General features: G+C 55.7%; 8 protein-coding genes and 1 non-coding gene across 9 annotated transcripts; 7 read left to right on the top strand and 2 right to left on the bottom strand.

Moving 5' to 3' along the window:
• Positions 1–279: 279 nt before the first annotated feature.
• VTJ04DRAFT_10593 (uncharacterized protein) lies at positions 280–797 on the top strand (the record flags this gene model as incomplete). The annotated part of the gene is made up of 2 exons (XM_069358349.1): positions 280–355; positions 415–797. The coding sequence occupies 2 exons, from the start codon at positions 280–282 to the stop codon at positions 795–797; spliced, it is 459 nt and encodes a 152-aa protein (XP_069213922.1).
• Positions 798–971: 174 nt separating this feature from the next.
• VTJ04DRAFT_10592 (uncharacterized protein) lies at positions 972–1,193 on the top strand (the record flags this gene model as incomplete). The annotated part of the gene is made up of 1 exon (XM_069358348.1): positions 972–1,193. One exon carries the CDS (start codon positions 972–974, stop codon positions 1,191–1,193), a length of 222 nt encoding a protein of 73 aa, XP_069213921.1.
• Positions 1,194–1,412: 219 nt separating this feature from the next.
• On the top strand, positions 1,413–1,992 carry VTJ04DRAFT_10591 (40S ribosomal eS30 domain-containing protein; the record flags this gene model as incomplete). The annotated part of the gene is made up of 4 exons (XM_069358347.1): positions 1,413–1,467; positions 1,552–1,577; positions 1,654–1,768; positions 1,823–1,992. 4 exons carry the CDS (start codon positions 1,413–1,415, stop codon positions 1,990–1,992), a joined length of 366 nt encoding a protein of 121 aa, XP_069213920.1.
• A 452-nt stretch (positions 1,993–2,444) lies between these two features.
• Positions 2,445–3,431, top strand: VTJ04DRAFT_10590 (40S ribosomal protein uS5; the record flags this gene model as incomplete). Its single annotated transcript, XM_069358346.1, has 3 exons — positions 2,445–2,720; positions 2,843–3,100; positions 3,168–3,431. The coding sequence occupies 3 exons, from the start codon at positions 2,445–2,447 to the stop codon at positions 3,429–3,431; spliced, it is 798 nt and encodes a 265-aa protein (XP_069213919.1).
• A 3,792-nt stretch (positions 3,432–7,223) lies between these two features.
• On the top strand, positions 7,224–8,217 carry VTJ04DRAFT_10589 (uncharacterized protein; the record flags this gene model as incomplete). The annotated part of the gene is made up of 3 exons (XM_069358344.1): positions 7,224–7,576; positions 7,633–8,055; positions 8,118–8,217. 3 exons carry the CDS (start codon positions 7,224–7,226, stop codon positions 8,215–8,217), a joined length of 876 nt encoding a protein of 291 aa, XP_069213918.1.
• Positions 8,218–9,630: 1,413 nt separating this feature from the next.
• On the top strand, positions 9,631–11,262 carry VTJ04DRAFT_10588 (uncharacterized protein; the record flags this gene model as incomplete). The annotated part of the gene is made up of 1 exon (XM_069358343.1): positions 9,631–11,262. The coding sequence occupies one exon, from the start codon at positions 9,631–9,633 to the stop codon at positions 11,260–11,262; it is 1,632 nt and encodes a 543-aa protein (XP_069213917.1).
• A 243-nt stretch (positions 11,263–11,505) lies between these two features.
• Positions 11,506–11,614, bottom strand: VTJ04DRAFT_t152. The gene has a single exon. It is a non-coding gene; the product is annotated as a tRNA-Leu (tRNA).
• Positions 11,615–11,928: 314 nt separating this feature from the next.
• VTJ04DRAFT_10587 (uncharacterized protein) lies at positions 11,929–14,367 on the bottom strand (the record flags this gene model as incomplete). Its single annotated transcript, XM_069358342.1, has 1 exon — positions 11,929–14,367. One exon carries the CDS (start codon positions 14,365–14,367, stop codon positions 11,929–11,931), a length of 2,439 nt encoding a protein of 812 aa, XP_069213916.1.
• A 1,097-nt stretch (positions 14,368–15,464) lies between these two features.
• On the top strand, positions 15,465–18,254 carry VTJ04DRAFT_10586 (uncharacterized protein; the record flags this gene model as incomplete). The annotated part of the gene is made up of 2 exons (XM_069358341.1): positions 15,465–15,624; positions 15,697–18,254. 2 exons carry the CDS (start codon positions 15,465–15,467, stop codon positions 18,252–18,254), a joined length of 2,718 nt encoding a protein of 905 aa, XP_069213915.1.

The raw sequence follows: 18,254 nt of genomic DNA, 5'->3' as shown, positions 1-18,254 counted from the left end.
CCGGGCAAGTGGTTCGTTGTCAAGCCGGGATTGGGGCTTCCTTGTCGACGGCAACGTCATCCTCCAGACATTGACTCCGCCCCAAATCTGACGACAAACCTGACTTCTATGAACGGTGTATAAGTTCTCCTGATTGAGTTTCGTTACTGGCCACAATTCTTGGATCGATCTCTGCTTTTCTTGGATCACGTTCTTATATCTGCGAGTTGATCAGTTCTTGGGTCCCGATCCAACACCAACTTCATATCGACATCAACATTTGCTACTGGTGGAGCGAAAATGGAGCGTTTTGTTCCTATCCTACAAGCCATTACCGGCGTCTTCCTGATCATCGAGCTGGGCTTGACAGCATATCGTACGTTCTCAGCAACGTAACGCATTCCCCTGGATCGCCAGCAGCTAACCCTTCCTTAGTCGTCACCCCATGGGGCCACGGGAGTGCAACCAACTTCATGCTCTTCAACTCGGTATGGTCGCTTTTGGCCATCGCATACTTGTTCCTCGTGCCGGTATACTTTTCGCAGATTTTCCACTCCCTCGCCGCCGTCGTCCTAGAGTGGATTACCGTGATCTTCTGGTTTGCCGGCTCGATCGCCCTCGCCGCCTTCATTGGTTCTGGTTGCCCCAGTCAGTGGTGTCGCACAGCTCAGGCTGCGACCGCGTTTGGCTTCTTCCTCTGGGCACTGTTTACCTTCTTCGCGGTCATCGATACGATCTCCTTTCTCAGAAACCGCAACGGCGTTTCCACGAAGTCGACCCCCCCTTCCGCTCAGCAGCAGCCATCCATCCCGATATAACGATGACAATCATAAGTGCCAAGTGGGGAGGAGGAAAATCTTCGAAGGGATGCTGGTGGGTGAAACTTTCTGGGTACCCCCACGTTGGTGGATAGAAGCTTGGAATAACTATGGCAAACGGTGGTACAGCGATGGGACGGAGAATGTCTCGAAGGATACCCTATTTGGATTGTAATGCTACAGTTTCTTGGGCTCTTTACCGAATATCAGCTTGCCCTCAAGGACAGCGAAGCGTTGCCTGTATTCTTAATCCAATATTACCTTCTGGGGGTGATTGAGGCCTTCGAGCACCGCCAACGCCAAGTCCACTATGCCCCTCGTCGCATGCCCGTCCGGAAAGTTGGTCCAGCCGAGCTACTAGCCTGGCCGTCCTCACAAGCTAAACCAGCACGATGAACAGATGACCATATCCCCTGACAAGGTTTAATCACAAAGTCTGGATTACACACCCGAGCAAACGTTATTTAAACATGCAAGCCTACACTCAAGCTTGTTGCTCTCTAGCACAGATTAATTAGATTTACCATATTTTTCACGATGATGTCGAAATGTTGCACTTCTCGCGATGTTGCCCCGGAAAAATACTCCATTAACAGGACAATCACAATTATACACATGATCAAGTGCCCCCGGAACTGTGGAGGAACTTGCTATTCCATTGTGAGAACCGGTATGTACGCAATAGCAGGCAGGCCATGGCGTTCCTGAGCACTACTCATTGGGTCGACCTCAAGTGAGCTAACAAGGGAGACAGGCAAAGTGAAAGCCCAGACCTTCAAGGTACGGCGGCCATCAAGTCTATTCTGTCGACAAGTTTGAAGGGCCAAACGCTCACATATGCAACTTTGCCCATTAGTTCGGGCGCCAGGACAAGCCGAAGAAACCCAAGGGCCGGGCTCGGAAGCGGATGCAGTATGAACGTCAGTTCGGTGAAACTGCTCAGGCTGGGGCGACACTGGAGGATGAAGAAGGTAAGGATCCCGGGCACGGTGGAGGTAGAGCAATTGCTAATGCTTGTTTGACAGATGGATACTGCGATGAGTACTATGAAGAGGTGAACTGGATCCAAGAAGAGGAGTTGGCGAAGTTGGAGGTGGAGGTTGCTGGTTCATCAGACGAGATGCAACCAGAGGTCAATGAAGACGTAAAGGATGATCGTGCGGGTGGATCGAGTGAACTGGTTAGCTGTGAATAGTGTTGAATTCTGTCTGTGGGCATTGAAGTCAGGGAATTCCAGAGAAATTGCATGCGATACTGGGGGTCTCGTGCACCAAAGATGACAGGTCGAAGTGAAACATGTAGCTGAAGTGTGAATGGAGCTCCAGGCCACATCTCGATGATGCTTTGGCCTTTGTCCATGCCCCGAAACTGCCTAAATAGGCAAGTTCCAATCTTGGTAGGCGGTGAGTTATCTGTGGCTTGGCCCCACCGTTTTGCACTGGCGGGCTGGGCTGGTTGCGGAACTGCCAGGTGCCACAAATTGGGAGACTTTTTTAGGGTTCTTTCTTGGCACACCAGAATTTCCCAGCAAAAAGCTCCCCCCCACCCGCCAAAACGTCAAACCCGATCTCCAATTGCTCGACGACCCCCCGAGTCCCGCGACGACAACAACGTTCCGAGACGTAACCCCAGACGACAATCGCAACAATGGCTGATCGGGGAACTGGCGCCCGCGGTGGCGGTTTCGCTGCTCGTGGTGGTGAGCGTGGTGGTGACCGCGGCCGTGGCCGTGGCCCTCGCCGTGGTGGTCGCCGTGGCGGCAAGAGCGAGGAGAAGGAGTGGCAGCCCGTCACCAAGCTCGGCCGTCTCGTCAAGGCCGGCAAGATCAAGAGCATGGAGGAGATCTACCTCCACTCTCTCCCGATCAAGGAGTACCAGATTGTCGACTATTTCTTGCCCAAGCTCAAGGATGAGGTCATGAAGGTGCGCAACAACAACCGTCGAGACGATAGCAGCCGAGTTGGAGGATGGTGTGGCTGTGATGGGTGATGGCGACCGAATTTCGCTCAGAATCAGGTTTCTGACCATGGAATCCTCCACAACAGATCAAGCCCGTCCAGAAGCAGACCCGCGCCGGTCAGCGTACCCGCTTCAAGGCCATCGTCATCATTGGCGACTCTGAGGGCCACGTCGGCCTCGGCATCAAGACCTCCAAGGAAGTCGCTACTGCTATCCGCGCCGCCATCATCATCGCTAAGCTCAGCGTTGTTCCCGTCCGCCGCGGTTACTGGGGTGCCAACCTCGGTCTCCCCCACTCTCTGCCCACCAAGGAGAGCGGCAAGTGCGGTTCCGTCACTGTCCGCGTACGTATAGCCCGGAATGTACAACAATATGAGGAGGAAGGCTTTGCTAACAGTACTCTCTTCGCAGCTCATTCCCGCTCCCCGCGGTACCTCTCTCGTCGCCTCCCCCGCTGTCAAGCGTCTCCTCCAGCTTGCTGGTATCGAGGACGCCTACACCTCGTCGTCCGGCTCGACCAAGACCCTCGAGAACACCCTCAAGGCCACTTTCGCGGCCGTCTCCAACACCTACGGCTTCCTCACCCCCAACCTGTGGAAGGAGACCAAGCTCATCAGGAGCCCTCTGGAGGAGTATGCGGATACCTTGCGGGACGGCAAGCGTTATGCTCACTAAGATGCTGGGATGAGTGGGGTTTCTGGGCGGAGAGGATAGTTGGTGGCAGGAAACGGTGGTGCTTGGGGCGTCAAACGTGGATTTGGACTTTACTGCATGGGCTCCGGCAAGGGCATAGATTGAGGCTGTCTTATGGACTTAGCAGGACTTGCCTGAATCGAATTTCACGAATCATGGATGACGTCCGGGTGTTGTGGATGGGCATATGTTGCCATCAAAAATTGATGCTTCGTTCTCAGCACGGCTTGTATTCAGCCTGTGGTTGTGACGGGGTTGCAAGACCAGAGTGCGGCTGTTTCCATGGTATTGACGAGCCAGGAGGTCTCCGTCCGCTTGGGGTTAAATATCTATGGCCTTTCAGTTTCATAGCTCACTTGCGCCGGGGTGTTTCCAAGTCCCAAGATTTTGGAAGGTCTGGGCATGATGTGTTCTGTAACATATCGACTTGTGCCCAACCAGGGCTCCGTCCATTCCTCGTTTTGTGAAGTCATTGATGCTTTGTGAATCATTGATATCGGCATGCAATTTTCCTCAGCCAAACACCAGGCTAAGACACGGCACACAAAGGACGACTTGTTCTCGGGGGAGGCCGATGATTTTCCCATTTCCTCTTCTCCAGGACGTTCAGACAGCATAATATGCTTGCTACAGCGGGATTGTCTCGACCTTCCCCATAACTTTCCCAGTTCACCCGGTCGGTAGCTGCAAACTTCGCAGAGATTATCTAGATTGTTGACGATTGGGCATGAAAGTGTTAGTGAGAGGCTCAATGTACAATGTACATCAATGAGTGGAATGTCCAACAGTTGCGAAGTCAAGCTGTCCTTGGAAGAGACGTTGAATAATTGTTGTGTCTCAGGGATAAGTCGGTCATATCCCGGGCATCACGTCCTCGTAGATTCCGAGACACTTTACAAGGCGCGTCGGGTCCAAGGACTGAAGGCCCTATTTCCAACCCTATGAATCTCGCCCATAATGAGGAGTGATATGATGACCATATCCTGGCACTCATCAGCCAGCCAGTCCCAATTACACATCAAATTCCTTCCTTGCTTTGGATATACCAAGGAAAGGGTCAAGATGGATCATGTCAAACCGTTGCACGATCAGCATGTGTTGAGTATACCGAGCGCTGTGGGCAGTTGCGGTGGCTTTCGAAGAGACGAACTCGACGGAAGGACAAGGGCGTTCCTCCGTGTTTGGCACCTATGAGCAAAGGCCTGGGTCATCAGTGGTTGACAGCAGCGAGGAAACTGGACAACGAGGGAGTCGCGGTACTGTTCATAAATCTAGGGACCAAGTCTCCTGTCCTGGATTTCTCGCTTCGGTTTCTGGCTGAAGGAAGCTGGTGGGCCCTGGAGCATGCTCACGTCTCAAACATTGCATCTATGAGTACCTGGGTCTGAAGGCCTTCCGGTCACGTCACATCTTGTCCGGTCAAATCGGGGACGGACTACGAGAGGGTCTCAGGGCGGGGTCCGGGATCTGCACCCGCCTGCACCCGTCACGCCAACGGCAGCCCAATGTCTGGGGACCCGAGTCAAGCTGTGATCGGGGGGAGTCACCCGAACTTCGGCCGTCACTTTTTGACAGAGATGGGCGAGAAACCTGGCCATGTTGCTTTGACGTGCTCCAGAGTTATCCCAGCGTTGAACTCCATTTTTGTTGATGGCACGCCACTCACTGTAGGAGGAGAGCTAGGGCCTTATGATGGATCTGCAACCTGTTAAGAAGAGGCATCACAAGGTCCCGTCGTTCCTCTTAGGTTGTTAACAGCACGTAGCCTGTCCCTTTCTTTGCTCCTTCTGTGGGAGTTGAGCCGGCAGTCGTCACGGGAGTCTATCCGTAGGCTCTTGGCAACAAGTCAGGTTGTCGTCTCCTGGTTTCCTGCGAAAAGAAGGTGAATGCCGAGTGGGGTCTTCCGTCTTGGCGTCGGCTTTTCAGCGGGTCGGAGGCTGTCAAAAGTGCTGCCTTGGCATCTTGGCTGACATCCTCTTCCGACTTCATCACAAGACTTGAGCAGCAACGCAAATCACCAAACACAGCCAATTCGAGTCCTCCGGATCTCTTCAGAGTTACAGTAAGATCTGTCAATTCGGATTCTTGATTTCAAGCGCAGAGATCTGTAACTTGCGCCATCATTCAGCTGTTCTGGTTGAGTTTTGCTCAACGACTTTGTCGGTCGCGGAATGCAATTGAATGAAATCGCCACACAGCATCACACTTTTTGTCCATGCACGAATCGGGAGTTTTTCTGCGAAGACGTTTCCAACACCCGTTTTTCAAGGCCTTTTTGTTTCCCTCGAGCTGCCCTGAGTCAGGTCGCCCTCCCACCGCATCCACCGCCCAACCGCTCGGTGTGTGCCCTCCCCACAACAAGAATGTGGATTCCACGGTCAGCTCCGTGTTTTGATGGAGTCCATGACCAGTTGTCCGCAGCACCTCTCCACGAGTTCTGGTTTCGTCCAATTTCCCTTGACCCGTGGGTCTGGAACCTGGACTGTGTGTCTAGGTCTCTTATCGTTAAGGGGATCCGTTGGAGTTCTCAGCCCTTCTCCTTGACGACCAGTTTATGAACATGAACGCCGTGGAGCAAAACACATGGCTGGGTAACCAGGCCTCCGGGTGGTGGCCAAATCACGTTGCAGCTCGCCACTAACTTTGCATCTGATACATGATTTCATCTCCCAATGGCCGATCGGGCTCGTGACGTAACTGTTCTGGCGAACCTGTGTTCGTCGCCTCTCAAAGTGTTTTATCCCGAAAATCTCTGCCGAACAACGACAAGACCACTTACGTCCGACAGGGTGGCCACTGCTTTCCTACTAGCCACCATCGTCTAAGGATTGCTGCGCAGCTGGGGTCATGATAGGACCCAGAGAGCTTCCAGTCGACCGAGAGCATCCACACACAAGCATGCTGTGATCCACGGGTGATCCACAGATCTCCTCTTCGATCCTCGGATGACGGAGCCTTGTGGAGAAGATATGCCATTCTTTTGCTGGAGTATCTTTGCACCTTGTCGTCCATACAAGCAAGGTACGCCTTGGCTAGTGCGAGGCTCATATCGGCCCCAGTACCCCCATCTTCATCCCATTGGTGTCCGCCTGGCGCGGCGTTCGCCTGCCCTATCCCGTTTCCCAGCGGGCCGCCAGTCGCTCCCAATCCAACTCCGATTCCACCTTCACCGCGTGCTTTGGTGGGGATGTATTCGCCGTCTTGAGGTACTCTTGCCTGAAGCTCTGACCATCAATCCCACCGCACCTCCAACCCTACCGCCCGCTTGTAGCAAGCTTGCCCCCTGGGGTAGAAGACATGCCGCATGTCCGGGCAAATTACCTGCCACAAGGGTCTTGTTCCTAGCCCCAGGTTCTCTCCACAGAGCTTCTCAGTGCCCCGGATGCGGGGAGAGCATGGGTTAGTTGTTGTTGTTGGGGTGGAAGGCCAAGCGGCAACATGCCCCGGACATCGTGAACTATTTGCCCCCGTCTTTGTTGGCATCCCAGCATGGTGTAGGTATGATTCTCAACCGGCAGGTAGGCCATGATGTTGCTTCCAATGCGGTGATTCGTCTCAGTCGTGATCACCCCATGGCTTTCCATGCCTATATGAACCTCGTCACCCTCCTCCTGCCTGGACTTTTCTTCGTTTCTTCTTTCATCCAGTCTTCACCTCTCGGTGTCGAGCCATTGTTTGCTCCATTGTACGAACCTCTCTCCATATAGTTCGAGTTTCCCCATCTTCAACCCAGCACACCAGACCATCTCAAAACACCAGACCCAAACAGCTACAATGGCGGAGACAGTCAGCACCGGCCCGTCCGAGAAGGACTATAGCGGCACCAACAACGGGCACAATCACCATGGCTTCAAGGGCATCGACACCCGGAACCCGATGGCCTCGCTACACCAGGACAATGAGCCTCGGTTGCCGGCCTTCGGTGGTGAGTTCCAACCCGGTCTCTGGCGGCCGATCGAGCACCGCAGGTTCGCCAACCCAGCACCACTCGGTCTTTGCGCGTTCGCCCTCACCACGTTCGTACTCTCGTGTATCAACATGAACGCCCGCGGCGTAACGGCTCCCAACGTCGTCGTCCCCCTGGCTTACGCCTATGGTGGTCTTGTCCAGCTGCTCGCTGGCATGTGGTATGTTACCGTCTTATTTCCTGTCCTAGTCCACATGTGTCTAACATATTCACCAGGGAAATGGCTGTGGGCAACACCTTTGGTGCCACCGCTCTCTCATCATATGGCGGTTTCTGGATCGCCTGGGCCATCCTCAACACGCCGCACTGGAACATCCTGGGCCAAGGCGGGCCTTACCACAACCCCGCGACTGAGGCAATCGACCCGCTCATGGCGGACTCGGTGGTGGGCTTTTTCCTGGCGGGCTGGTTCATCTTCACGACCATCCTGCTGCTCTGCACGCTGCGCTCGACCGTCATGTTTTTCTTGCTCTTCTTCACCCTCGACCTCGCCTTCCTCATGCTCACCTGCGGCCATTTTGCCGCCAACAATGGCAATGCGTCGGCCGCCAAGTCACTTCAACACGCCGGTGGCGGCTTCGGTATCGTTGCGGCCTTCTTGGCTTGGTACAATGCCTTTGCTGGTATTGCCGACAGCAGGTACGTTTTGGTCCTCTTTGACATTGGAAGCAAAGACAAAATGACTAACATGGTACGCTCAGCAACTCGTTCTTCCTCATTCCCGTATTCCACTTCCCCTGGTCGGAGAAGGGCCGCGAGGCTCGCCGTGCCAGCAAGGCCGCCGCAGCTTCCTCTGCGTAGGAAACGGAGGAAAAGGGCAAATGGTGTTAAATGATGTATGGTGTGGGTCAGGGCATCAAGGGTGTTTTGGGTCATGTATTCTGGGTTTAAACGGTATTGGTTCAACGTGAGCGCTTGCATTTTTCTCTTGGAACACTTCGTGGAATACCAATATTCGCATCATGAATTACACTGAACACCTGTAAAAAAATATGATGGTCGCGCGAGAAACGTTGGAGTGATGCACAAACTGCCAAAATCACCTGCAACAAGCCGCCCGGAGAAGAGAAATCTGCCGTCTTCGAGATCGAATGTCGTCTGAAAATTGATCCATCAGCGGGTGGAACGGCGTCAAACATGAAAACGCAAGACATCCAATATCCCCAGATTACCCCGGATCTCGCAGACTCCAGTCGAGATCTCCAGTCCACCGGGCATCAAAGGAGAGATGAACAGGAGACCTCCCCAGACTTTCCCCGCGTGCGTCCCCGCGTGAAGTGGATTCAAAACATCATAAAAAATAACCATTCGGCCATGGATCCTCTCCGTCCTCGGCCCACGCGGGTTTCCCGAGAGAGTTTGCCTCCCTTTCCGTTTTCCATTCAACAGCTACTCCAGAGCCGTGGGTGGTTTTGGGTGGCAACCTGGATTCCCCACAAATTCCGTTGCCCCGGATTGTTGAGCTTTTCAATGGTTATGCTCGGTTAACTTCCTCAGGGATGGAGTCTGTTATCTTTTGGACGTGTGGTCGTTGTTGGGAAGAAGCAATGGTTGCCGGCGCGGCTTGTCGTTCGGCTTCAACGAACCAACCCTAGTGGCTCCGAGGAGATAGAGGTGCTCGGGGCTGGGTAGTTTTGGGTGGAGACAAGACCGGTGAATATCTAGAGTCAGGGAGCCGGATCGGGCCGAGAAAGAGGTTCAGTCGACGGAGTCCACGTGATGCCAAGACAAATGGGGGACGAGGACAAGCGGCGGAGAAACCTTGGTCCAGGCGGACCCAGATCTCATTCCCGCACATAACGACAAGCACAACACAGTGAAGTGTCTTGCTGAGTTCCCGCGTTGTGATTGTTGACTTCAATCCTCATTTATGATGAGTGTGATATAGGTGCTGGACTTTAATTCACAAAATGGCAAGATTTGAGCAATGGTAACTTCAGAACAAGCCCGTTTGGGCAGTCCATCGAACCAGACGCGGGTCGTTTCGATACCGTTCGACAAGTTGCTGACATCACCTGATCCTGTAAACGGGAGATTGGCAACATCGACCAGACTTACATGCCTTTTCTCCCCAGACTTGTTGACCTCTGTTTCTCCATAGTCAATACTCCCGAATAAATTGAAAATAAATAGAAAGAATTCAAGGTCACCTCTACGTTTCGATGTTCATCCTCGAACTTCGAGACCGGTAGAGAACACATCACATTTCGGTTCATGACAAGACGCCGCATCATCTCCCTCGTGTTCCTGAGCATCGTCCTCATCCCCATCACGGCTATTTTGTATCAGCGCCTCATTTCCGCCCTCTCCTCCCTCGGGCAGGCTTCCATCGTCCGCATGGCGAGCACCACCGCTAATCCTCCTCCCCCTGTCATTGTCGTTGGCGCTGGCCTGGCCGGGCTCTCGGCCGCCTATTCGGCCCTCGAAGCCGGCGCCCCATCCGTCCGCCTCCTCGAACGGGCCCCGAAACCCGGAGGCAACAGCATCAAGGCCTCGTCGGGCATCAACGGCGCCCCGACGCGGTTTCAAAACGCCGCAAAGTATGGCGTGGACGAGAGTTTCTGGGACGACACGGTGCGTTCAGCGGGAACCAGGCTGCGGGGCGCCGATGTGTCGGAGAAAGCCAAAACCCACCGCCAGGGGCTCATCTCGATTCTGACAGACAGGTCCGCGTCCGCCATTGACTTCCTCGTCGACCTCGGCGTCGACCTGAGCGTGGTCGCCCAGCTCGGCGGACATTCCAAGCCTCGCACTCACCGCGGCGGCGGCAAGACCCCGCCGGGTGCTGCTATCGTTACGACCTTGCTCAACAAGCTCAAGGAGAAGGAGGGGCAGTTTGAGCTCATCACAAACGCCGAGGTAACTAAACTCTTGACCGAACAATCTGGCTCTACCCAGCGGGTAATTGGAGTCGAGTACCAAACCACCACTACCGACTCCTCCTCCACTACCGCATCAACACCCCAGACCCTCCATGGTCCTGTCGTCTTCACCACCGGCGGTTTCGGCGGCGACACGCACGGCCTGCTCGCCAAATACCGCCCGGACCTCGCGGGCTTACCATCCACCAACGACCCACGCCCGGGGGCGCACGGCATCCTTTCCGCCGTCGGCGCGCGCCTCGTCGACATGGACAGCGTGCAGGTCCACCCGACGGGGTTCGTGGACCCTTCGTCCCCGGGGGCGCGCGTCAAGTTCCTCGCGGCGGAAATGCTGCGCGGCGAGGGCGGGATCCTGCTGCACGCCGGCAAGCGGTTCGTGAACGAGATGGAGACGAGGGATCGGGTGAGCGAGGCCATCATGGGATTGCCGCCTGCGGCGGAGGAAGAAGGGGGTCTGAAGCAGTGGGATGTGCAGATCCTGCTGGATCCGGGTGCGTGCGATGCCGCGGCGGGACATATCGGGTTTTATTTATGGAAGGGGCTGATGCAGAAGAAGAAGGTGAAAGAGCTGGACGAGACGACGAGACAGACCCTGCGCGAGTATGCTGCCGTCGTGAAGGGGGAGGCAAAGGACCCGCTTGGCCGCGCGGCGTTTGGACATTGGAAACTGGGGGTGAGCATTACGGGGCAGGAAGAGGAAGAGGCGGAGGTGTGCGTTGGGAGGGTCACGCCTATTGTGCACTTCACCATGGGCGGTGCCGTGTTCAACGAGAAGGCTCAGGTGCTGGCGTCGGAGATTGGGGAGGAGGAGAAGCCGATCCCGGGCGTCTGGGCGGCGGGAGAGATTACGGGCGGCATTCACGGGGACAATCGTCTTGGTGGCTCGTCGTTGCTGGAGTGTGTCGTGTTTGGCAGGATTGCTGGGCAGCAGGCCGCGAAGGCTGTTGTGGAGGGCAAGGCATAGGAAAGTCGATCAAGTATCTGGGAGCTTGGGTGGTTTACTATGCATCCTATGCGATGGTGGTAGCCCCGTCCAGAGGCTCTCTTACATGACAGCCAGCCTTTTTAATACATACTACACCAATGTATTTGTCTCCCACTGCATAACTGCACATGTTGGTGTTCAATCCAAAAAGGGGTGGAAGGGTAATACTCATGCTGCTTGTGGGAAAAAAAAGGTTGCATCGATTTTGGGGCGAAAAAGTTATGACAAGAGTGGGATTCGAACCCACGCCCTTTCGGACCACGGAACCTGGGAAGGTTGGGATTAAGGGTAGACCTTAACGTGGCGCCTTAGACCGCTCGGCCATCTTGCCTTACGACTTGTTGGAAGGTCCCATCGCAACGACGCCAAATCAGCGCCCCTCCGTTCCAACGCTGGGGGCAACGAGTCACGCTCTCTCATTTTTGAGGATTGAGTTGAACTCGAGACATGGTAGCAAACCCCCAGACAGACCTAGCTCAAACGCAATTATCGCTTCTAGACTTGGACGGCGCGGCAACAAAATTTTCATGTCTGATCAGATCGTTTGTTCATCATATATACCATTAACGTTAGGTATTTACTTTAAACAGAGGTATCATCATCAATCAGTAAGCCACTCCAGGCCTTTTTTGTCTTTGCTCCCCTTTACACCCCTCCGAACCCCCGAGTTAGAATCTCTGTGATATCGCACCCGGGTGCAAAGCCCAGGTTCGTCATGAACTGTGCGTCCGCGTCAACCGCATCTACACCCTCGATTGACGCCAGATCATCCAGCAGGGCGTCGAAGTCCGGGCTGGTCCCAAACGCCGAGGGAGATATGAGCGCATTCGCACTCGACGACGACGTCGACGGGTGGTTGCGATGATGCAACCCGGGCATTGGTGTCGGCCCGGCCAAGCTGCCGGATATCGCTGCTGGGATGCTGGATTGTCTAGCGTGTGGTCTCATTTGCGCTGCTAGTTCACCTCCCTGTGTCGTCGCTATGCCCGTCGGGTCGTCAGGGAAAGGATAAGATCCTGTCACGGTGGGCGTCAGGAAGGAGTCAAATGTCCGGTTGGACTCAGGTGCCTCATGGCGAGGCGTTGTGCTTGGTTGCCTGCCGAAGAATGATGACATGTTGGGCGTCGGGAAACGGATAACGGGGCTATGAGAAAGTGATGATCGAGCAGGCGATGCTAGTTGGCCTTGTGATGGCTGAAGGGACGAGATGGACGGAGACCTCCCAAGTCCGGATGAGGCTCTGTCCCCCGATTGCCACGGAGCTGAGTAGGACGATACCAGCACACCCACCCTGCGCCGGCTGTTTTCGTTGCACCGCAGCAAGAACTCGTCGTTTGTCAGAGACGAGAGTGCGACGGAGATGATTGGGGGTATCCCGTGCCTTCCGAACTGCCGTTGAAAGCTGTCTAGCGTTTCTTGGAGCGCCGAAAGGGGCGTCTCCGAGTACGGTTCAGCGAGCGCGCTGGCCCAGAGATACATGGCTCGGACGATGTATGGTGTTGGAGCCGAAATGGTTCCGCATGTCGGCGAAGCAACAAACTCGCGAAAGGGCGAACCGGGACCTGCCGCAAGGTCTAGTAACTTGTTATGCAGTCCATCCAGCTTCTCCGGCAGACCTCGCCCACTTAACGACGCTTCTGTGACGACGGCCTGCATGATAGAATAAAGCGCATTGAATGTAATCGAACAAAAGGCCGGGCTTCGAGACGCGCGAGACCCGGTCGTGCTACCCACGCCAAAGCCTTCGCATGCTGTCCAGGGCTCCCACTGGTCTGGCCCATTCTCAGGGGCGAGAGGCAACGCGTCGAGATGTTCAGGCCTCAGGTGTTGTGGCCTGCGTCGTGATATCGAGAGAATTGCGTCTATGATGAAACAAGCCATCCAGGTCAGATTCGTCGCCTGCCCGGCAGGTTTCATCGGTGGGACACCTGGTGTCGGATCGAGGTCAAAGAGAATCCGAATGGCAGAGCCGATAAGTAATCCAGCACCGGAAAGCTTGCCCTGGGCCAGGTTTACCAAGCTCAAGAGCACAAGCGCTCGCGCATGGTTGACTTGGAATGGCCCATCTTCTCCTGGGAGGAGGCCCCTAGCAATGTTGTAAATTGAACTCGGAGACGAAGCAGAGGTGGCACTCTGGCCATCTGGGGAACGTTTCGGGCCTGCAGCGTCCTGGCAAGCTGCTACAGCCAATGCAGCCCAAAGCTCGGCATGGACCGCGCTCGAGGGGTCTGATGGGTCAACTATGAGCCCATTATCAGGATAGAGGTAGGACGCTTGAAAGAGGACCTGCTTCTCGAGGATGGGCAGCCACGAATGGGTGTAAGAGAAGTAAACATCGAGCAGGCGCCAATGATCGGCTGGGAGTTTCAAGCGGCGCGGCCCGTGATGCAAAATCTGGTCTGGTGGCGTGAGCCCCGGTGTGGCAGCCGCCGTCGGAGCGTCGCTCGGGGTGGGAGGCGGACCTTGTGATGAGGTTGAAGCACGAATAGGGTTTCTATGCAACGGCGCCTCTGAATGGTTCGACACAGCAAGTTCGGAATGACCGTCTGCATGGCGGTCAAGCTCGGTTGTTTCCGCCAAAGGGGAAGTATCGTTCAGGTCTGGTGACGGAGGAGCCTCGCCAGAGAGAATGCGTTCGATCACTCGGTGGGCCCGACTCTGCCTCCATGTCTTCTGCAAACGATCGGCCTCTCCAGGATCCTTCCCCGTCAACACCAGGTGTCCCTGACTCCTTTCACGGGCAAGGAGAGACGTGAGGGTGTCCTCGCTGCCCGGTATCCTCTCAAAGATGCAACCCAGGGCCAGTTCCAAGGTGCGGATGTAGCCGGTCTGGACGCCCCTCTTCTTGGGGCTCACCTCATAGGTGCAAGGGCGGCTTTGGTTGATGCAGGGCTGGCATTCCGGCTGCTTGCCATCACATCTCTCGCGTGCGGCTCGGCATTGGTCGCAAGCTCTTGAGACGCGTTGCCGTTTGACGGGTGCCTGCTGCTGTCCCGGAGGTGGGAGGTTCGGCGATGGGTCGGACGGAGCATCGGCTGAGTCGGCGGGAGGTTCGGTCTCGGTCAACCTCCGTTTCGACGGCATGGCGAACGTGGCAGAATAGATGTTAGGGTACCGACTTGGTCGAGCTCATCCGGACCGGGACACCGAGTCCCATGTCCACCCGTCCGGACCGAGACCTGGCCGGAAGCCGATCCGAAACGGGGAGGTTGTATGCGTAGAGATGGGGCCGCGCTGCGGTCGCGGACGGCAATTCGCGGGGAAGAGTGCGGTACAGAGCCGTTTCAATGGGTTGAATGAAGTGGCTTGTTTGCTGCGGGGGCCTTGACGTGTTCGGATGAACGATTGTTGAGAATGCGTCACGCCGCCCTTGTTACAGGTTGGAGGAGGATGAAACTGGGGCAATTGAGCTGTGAGCAGGCAAACCTTGAAGCATTGACTGTGAATTCCGGATGGATTGGATTGCTTACTCTCTTCGGGGTGTCGAGGTGGCCGAGTCTTGTGTCTGTGGCGGTTGAGCCGTGCCTGGCTGTGCCGCAGAACAGTGCAACGGAGCAACAAGCAGTCAGCATCCATCTGGGCCAGTGCCAAGACGGACATTCCAAGGCGGTGAAGACGTGGGGAAGAGCATTGCATCAGACACAACCAAACATGGAAAAGCAATTAAACGAGGTGGGAAGTGGGGGCCCAGACCAGACGCAAGCCGGGCTAAATCCTCTTCCGCGCATCCCCCTGTTTTCCCCACAATTGCCGTTCGGAACATGACCGGGAGCTGTCTCCTTGCGTCTGTCTCCCGTCAAGCGTTTCCGATCAGCTTGGGGCGGCGTTGGGTGTTCCTGTCAAAAGATTAGATGCATTGGTGACATTGGGCAGAAATCCGAGAGCGGACAGCCCGTTTGACAGACAGTCTGGCCCTGGGTTTTGAGGCCGGGAACCTGTTGAGACAGTCCAGTTTTTTGTCCATACCTATTCTTCTGGCTTTGTCCGGTCCAACGCCCCAGTCTCACCGCTGTCGTTGGAGTTGTCTCTGTCGTCGTTCAGGTTGTTACCCTCGGTCTCTCCGTGGCAGGTTGCCAATCGCCTATGTTCTGCCCCTCCCCCGCCATTGACCTCCTCCCTCTCTCTCCGACCCCGTCATGATCTTGCCCGTCGTCGCGGGCGTGAAGCGGCCCCATTCCGCCATGGCCGACTCAAGGGATGCCTCCTTGTCAGATGCCCGCTCTGAAGCCCGACCGTCCCCTCAGCCACCATCTCGCCCCTCGTCCAGGGGGAGTAGAGAACAGACTTCTCTCCCTTATTTTCACAGCAATCCTCCGTCGTTCCCCCGCCAACCCTCCGGAGGTATGAAACTGGTTCATGTACCTCAAGCTAGTCATGGCTTATATGCCTGGCACCTTGCTGACATTACCTCAGGGAACCATTCGCCACATCCCGTACACCTTCCATCCCCTGTACCGGTGGTTCGCAGGCTTTCTATCGATGGACAGCCTGCCTATGATGCGGATGCTTCCATAATTCTGGCCGGCCTGCGAGGCACCGGCAAGACAACCCTTGCTGTCATTGCCGCTTCTGCAATGCACCGCAAGGTCATCGACCTCGAGATGGTTTTCCGCGAGGTTACCGGCATGTCTAGCCCTGCCTATAAGAAGACATATGGAGCAGCTTCTCTCCAGAACCGTGAGCTCAGCGTCATGTATGATGTGCTGGAGAAGCACAGTCGACGCGCCGTCATCGTCTGCTCCTGGACTGAGAGGGGAATCCAGTCGGCGTTGCAGCAGTTTGAGCGGACACACCCCATTATCTGCATCCTCCGGGACCCGAAGGCCATCCAGGACCATCTCAAGCTGGAGAGCATCCAGAAGGCACGCGACGTCACAAGCGCTGGAAGTTCCTTTTTCAGGAGGTGCTCGCGCTATGAGTTTTATAACATGTCCGAGGATAACAGCATGCCACGAGAATTCGAGGGCACGCGTCTTTCATCGCAAACTCCAGAGCCAGATCGTCCCACCGCCCCTTACCTCACCCTCAAACGCGCAGAGAGGCACTTCCTACGCTTCCTTGCCTTAATTCTCCCCACCGGGTCTATTCCCTTCATCGAATCCGCTTTGCCATTGGCATGTGTCCCCGTCGAAGAACGCCAGTTTACATACGCCATCTCGGTACCCATTTCCCTGCTGCTCCGTGGCGACGTCGATATCCGGGAACTCGAGGTTGGCGCCGACGCTGTTGAGATCATCATTGACGACCTTGTGACCGACCATTCAGAGTCTCTTCGATCTTCACTCGAAATTTCGCCTCAGAGGGCAAGCCAGATCAGTCGCGTCGTGGCCCAGGTCAGACGGGACACTGTCCTTCCCATCTTCCTGCATGTAGCGTTTCCCGAAGCAGCTGTAACCGATGAAAAGTGGCGGGCTCTCTACGTGTCGTATGTCCGACATGGGATACGTCTTGCTCCAGAATATATCAGCGTCGACCTCCGGCTTGACAACCATCTCCTGTCAAACATTGTCGCCTACAAAGGAGCTTGCAAAGTGGTCGGCAACCTCCAGCTCTTGGATGCTGACCCGCCGCCATGGAGTGCTCCTTTCTGGCTCTCATACTACGAAAAGGCACAAACAAGTGGTTGCGACCTGGTCAGGTTTACCAGAAAGGCTCTCAACACAGCCGAGAACTTCGATGTGCGACTCATCCAGCGTGGCGCTGAGCTGGCCCCGGGACCGAGGCTTCCACTCATCGCCTACAACACCGGCGTCCTGGGTCGGACTTCGGCTTGCTTCAATCGGATCCTCACTTCGGTCATCCCGGAGGGTGCACAACATGAGTTTCCGCCCATCGAATCTGAGAGCGGTCCACTCCCATATCCATCCCTCACCGCGTTGGAGGCAACACAGGCTCTGTACTCATCCTTTTACTACCACCCCATGAGACTCTACGTCTTTGGTGCCGATATGAGCTACAGCCTGTCTCCGGCCATGCACAACGCCGCGCTCAAGGCCTGCGGCATTCCCCATCGCTACGAGCATCACTCCACCAGCACTATTGCGAGCCTCCAGGAGCTCGTCAACGACCCTCACTTCGCCGGCGCATCCGTTGCCCTGCCCTTTAAGGTCGAAATCATCAGCCTGACGCACTCCCTGAGCCAACATGCCAAGGCGATTGGCGCAGTCAACACTTTGATCCCAATCCGATCCATCAACCCCGATGGGAGCATTCCCAACGACTCCCTGCCGCCGAATGGGAGGAACCTGGCTGGTCCTGTCAAAGCCCTGTATGGTGAGAATACGGATTGGATCGGCATCAGAGCGTGCATTCGACGTGGACTCTCTCCAGCCAACGCCGTCAGGCCGAGCAGTGTTGGGCTCATTGTCGGGGCTGGAGGTATGGCCCGAGCCGCCGTGTACGCCTTACTGCAACTTGGAGTAAAACACATTGTAATCTTCAACCGCACCCTCGCCAACGCAGAGAAACTTGTTTCGCACTTTGAGACATTGCTTTCCCGCAATGGCCTTCCCCTGTTCAGCGGCGGTTCCGAAATGGTTCACAAGACGAGGTTTCACATTCTTCGGTCCCGCGATGATCCATGGCCTGAAGGGTTCCGGCCTCCGACCATGATCATCTCATGCATCCCGACACGCCCCATCGGCGGCAACCCGGCGCCTGATTTCACAGCACCTGCAAAGTGGCTTGACAGTCCCACGGGTGGCGTCGTGCTGGAGCTGGATTATAAGACCCTGAACAGCCCGCTGATGGAACAGGTTCGGAGGGAGGCGCATCGGGGCTGGGTGGCTATGGATGGCCTTGACCTGCTTCCCGAGCAGGGTTTTGCGCAGTTTGAGCTCTTCACGGGCCGGCGGGCTCCGCGCAGGCTGATGCGCAGAGAGGTGTTCAAGTCGTATCCAGATGATCATGGGAGGTCCAACGCTGCGCAGTTGGAGCCTAGGCTGAATAGCCTGAATGCGCAGGAGCCGTGA

This window comes from Mycothermus thermophilus, assembly GCF_041956435.1.
Source record: "Mycothermus thermophilus strain CBS 625.91 unplaced genomic scaffold VTJ04scaffold_8, whole genome shotgun sequence".
NCBI lineage: Eukaryota > Fungi > Ascomycota > Sordariomycetes > Sordariales > Chaetomiaceae > Mycothermus > Mycothermus thermophilus.
The sequence above is the reverse complement of the archived record's forward strand: the minus strand, read 5'-3'. Positions and strand labels throughout refer to the sequence as shown.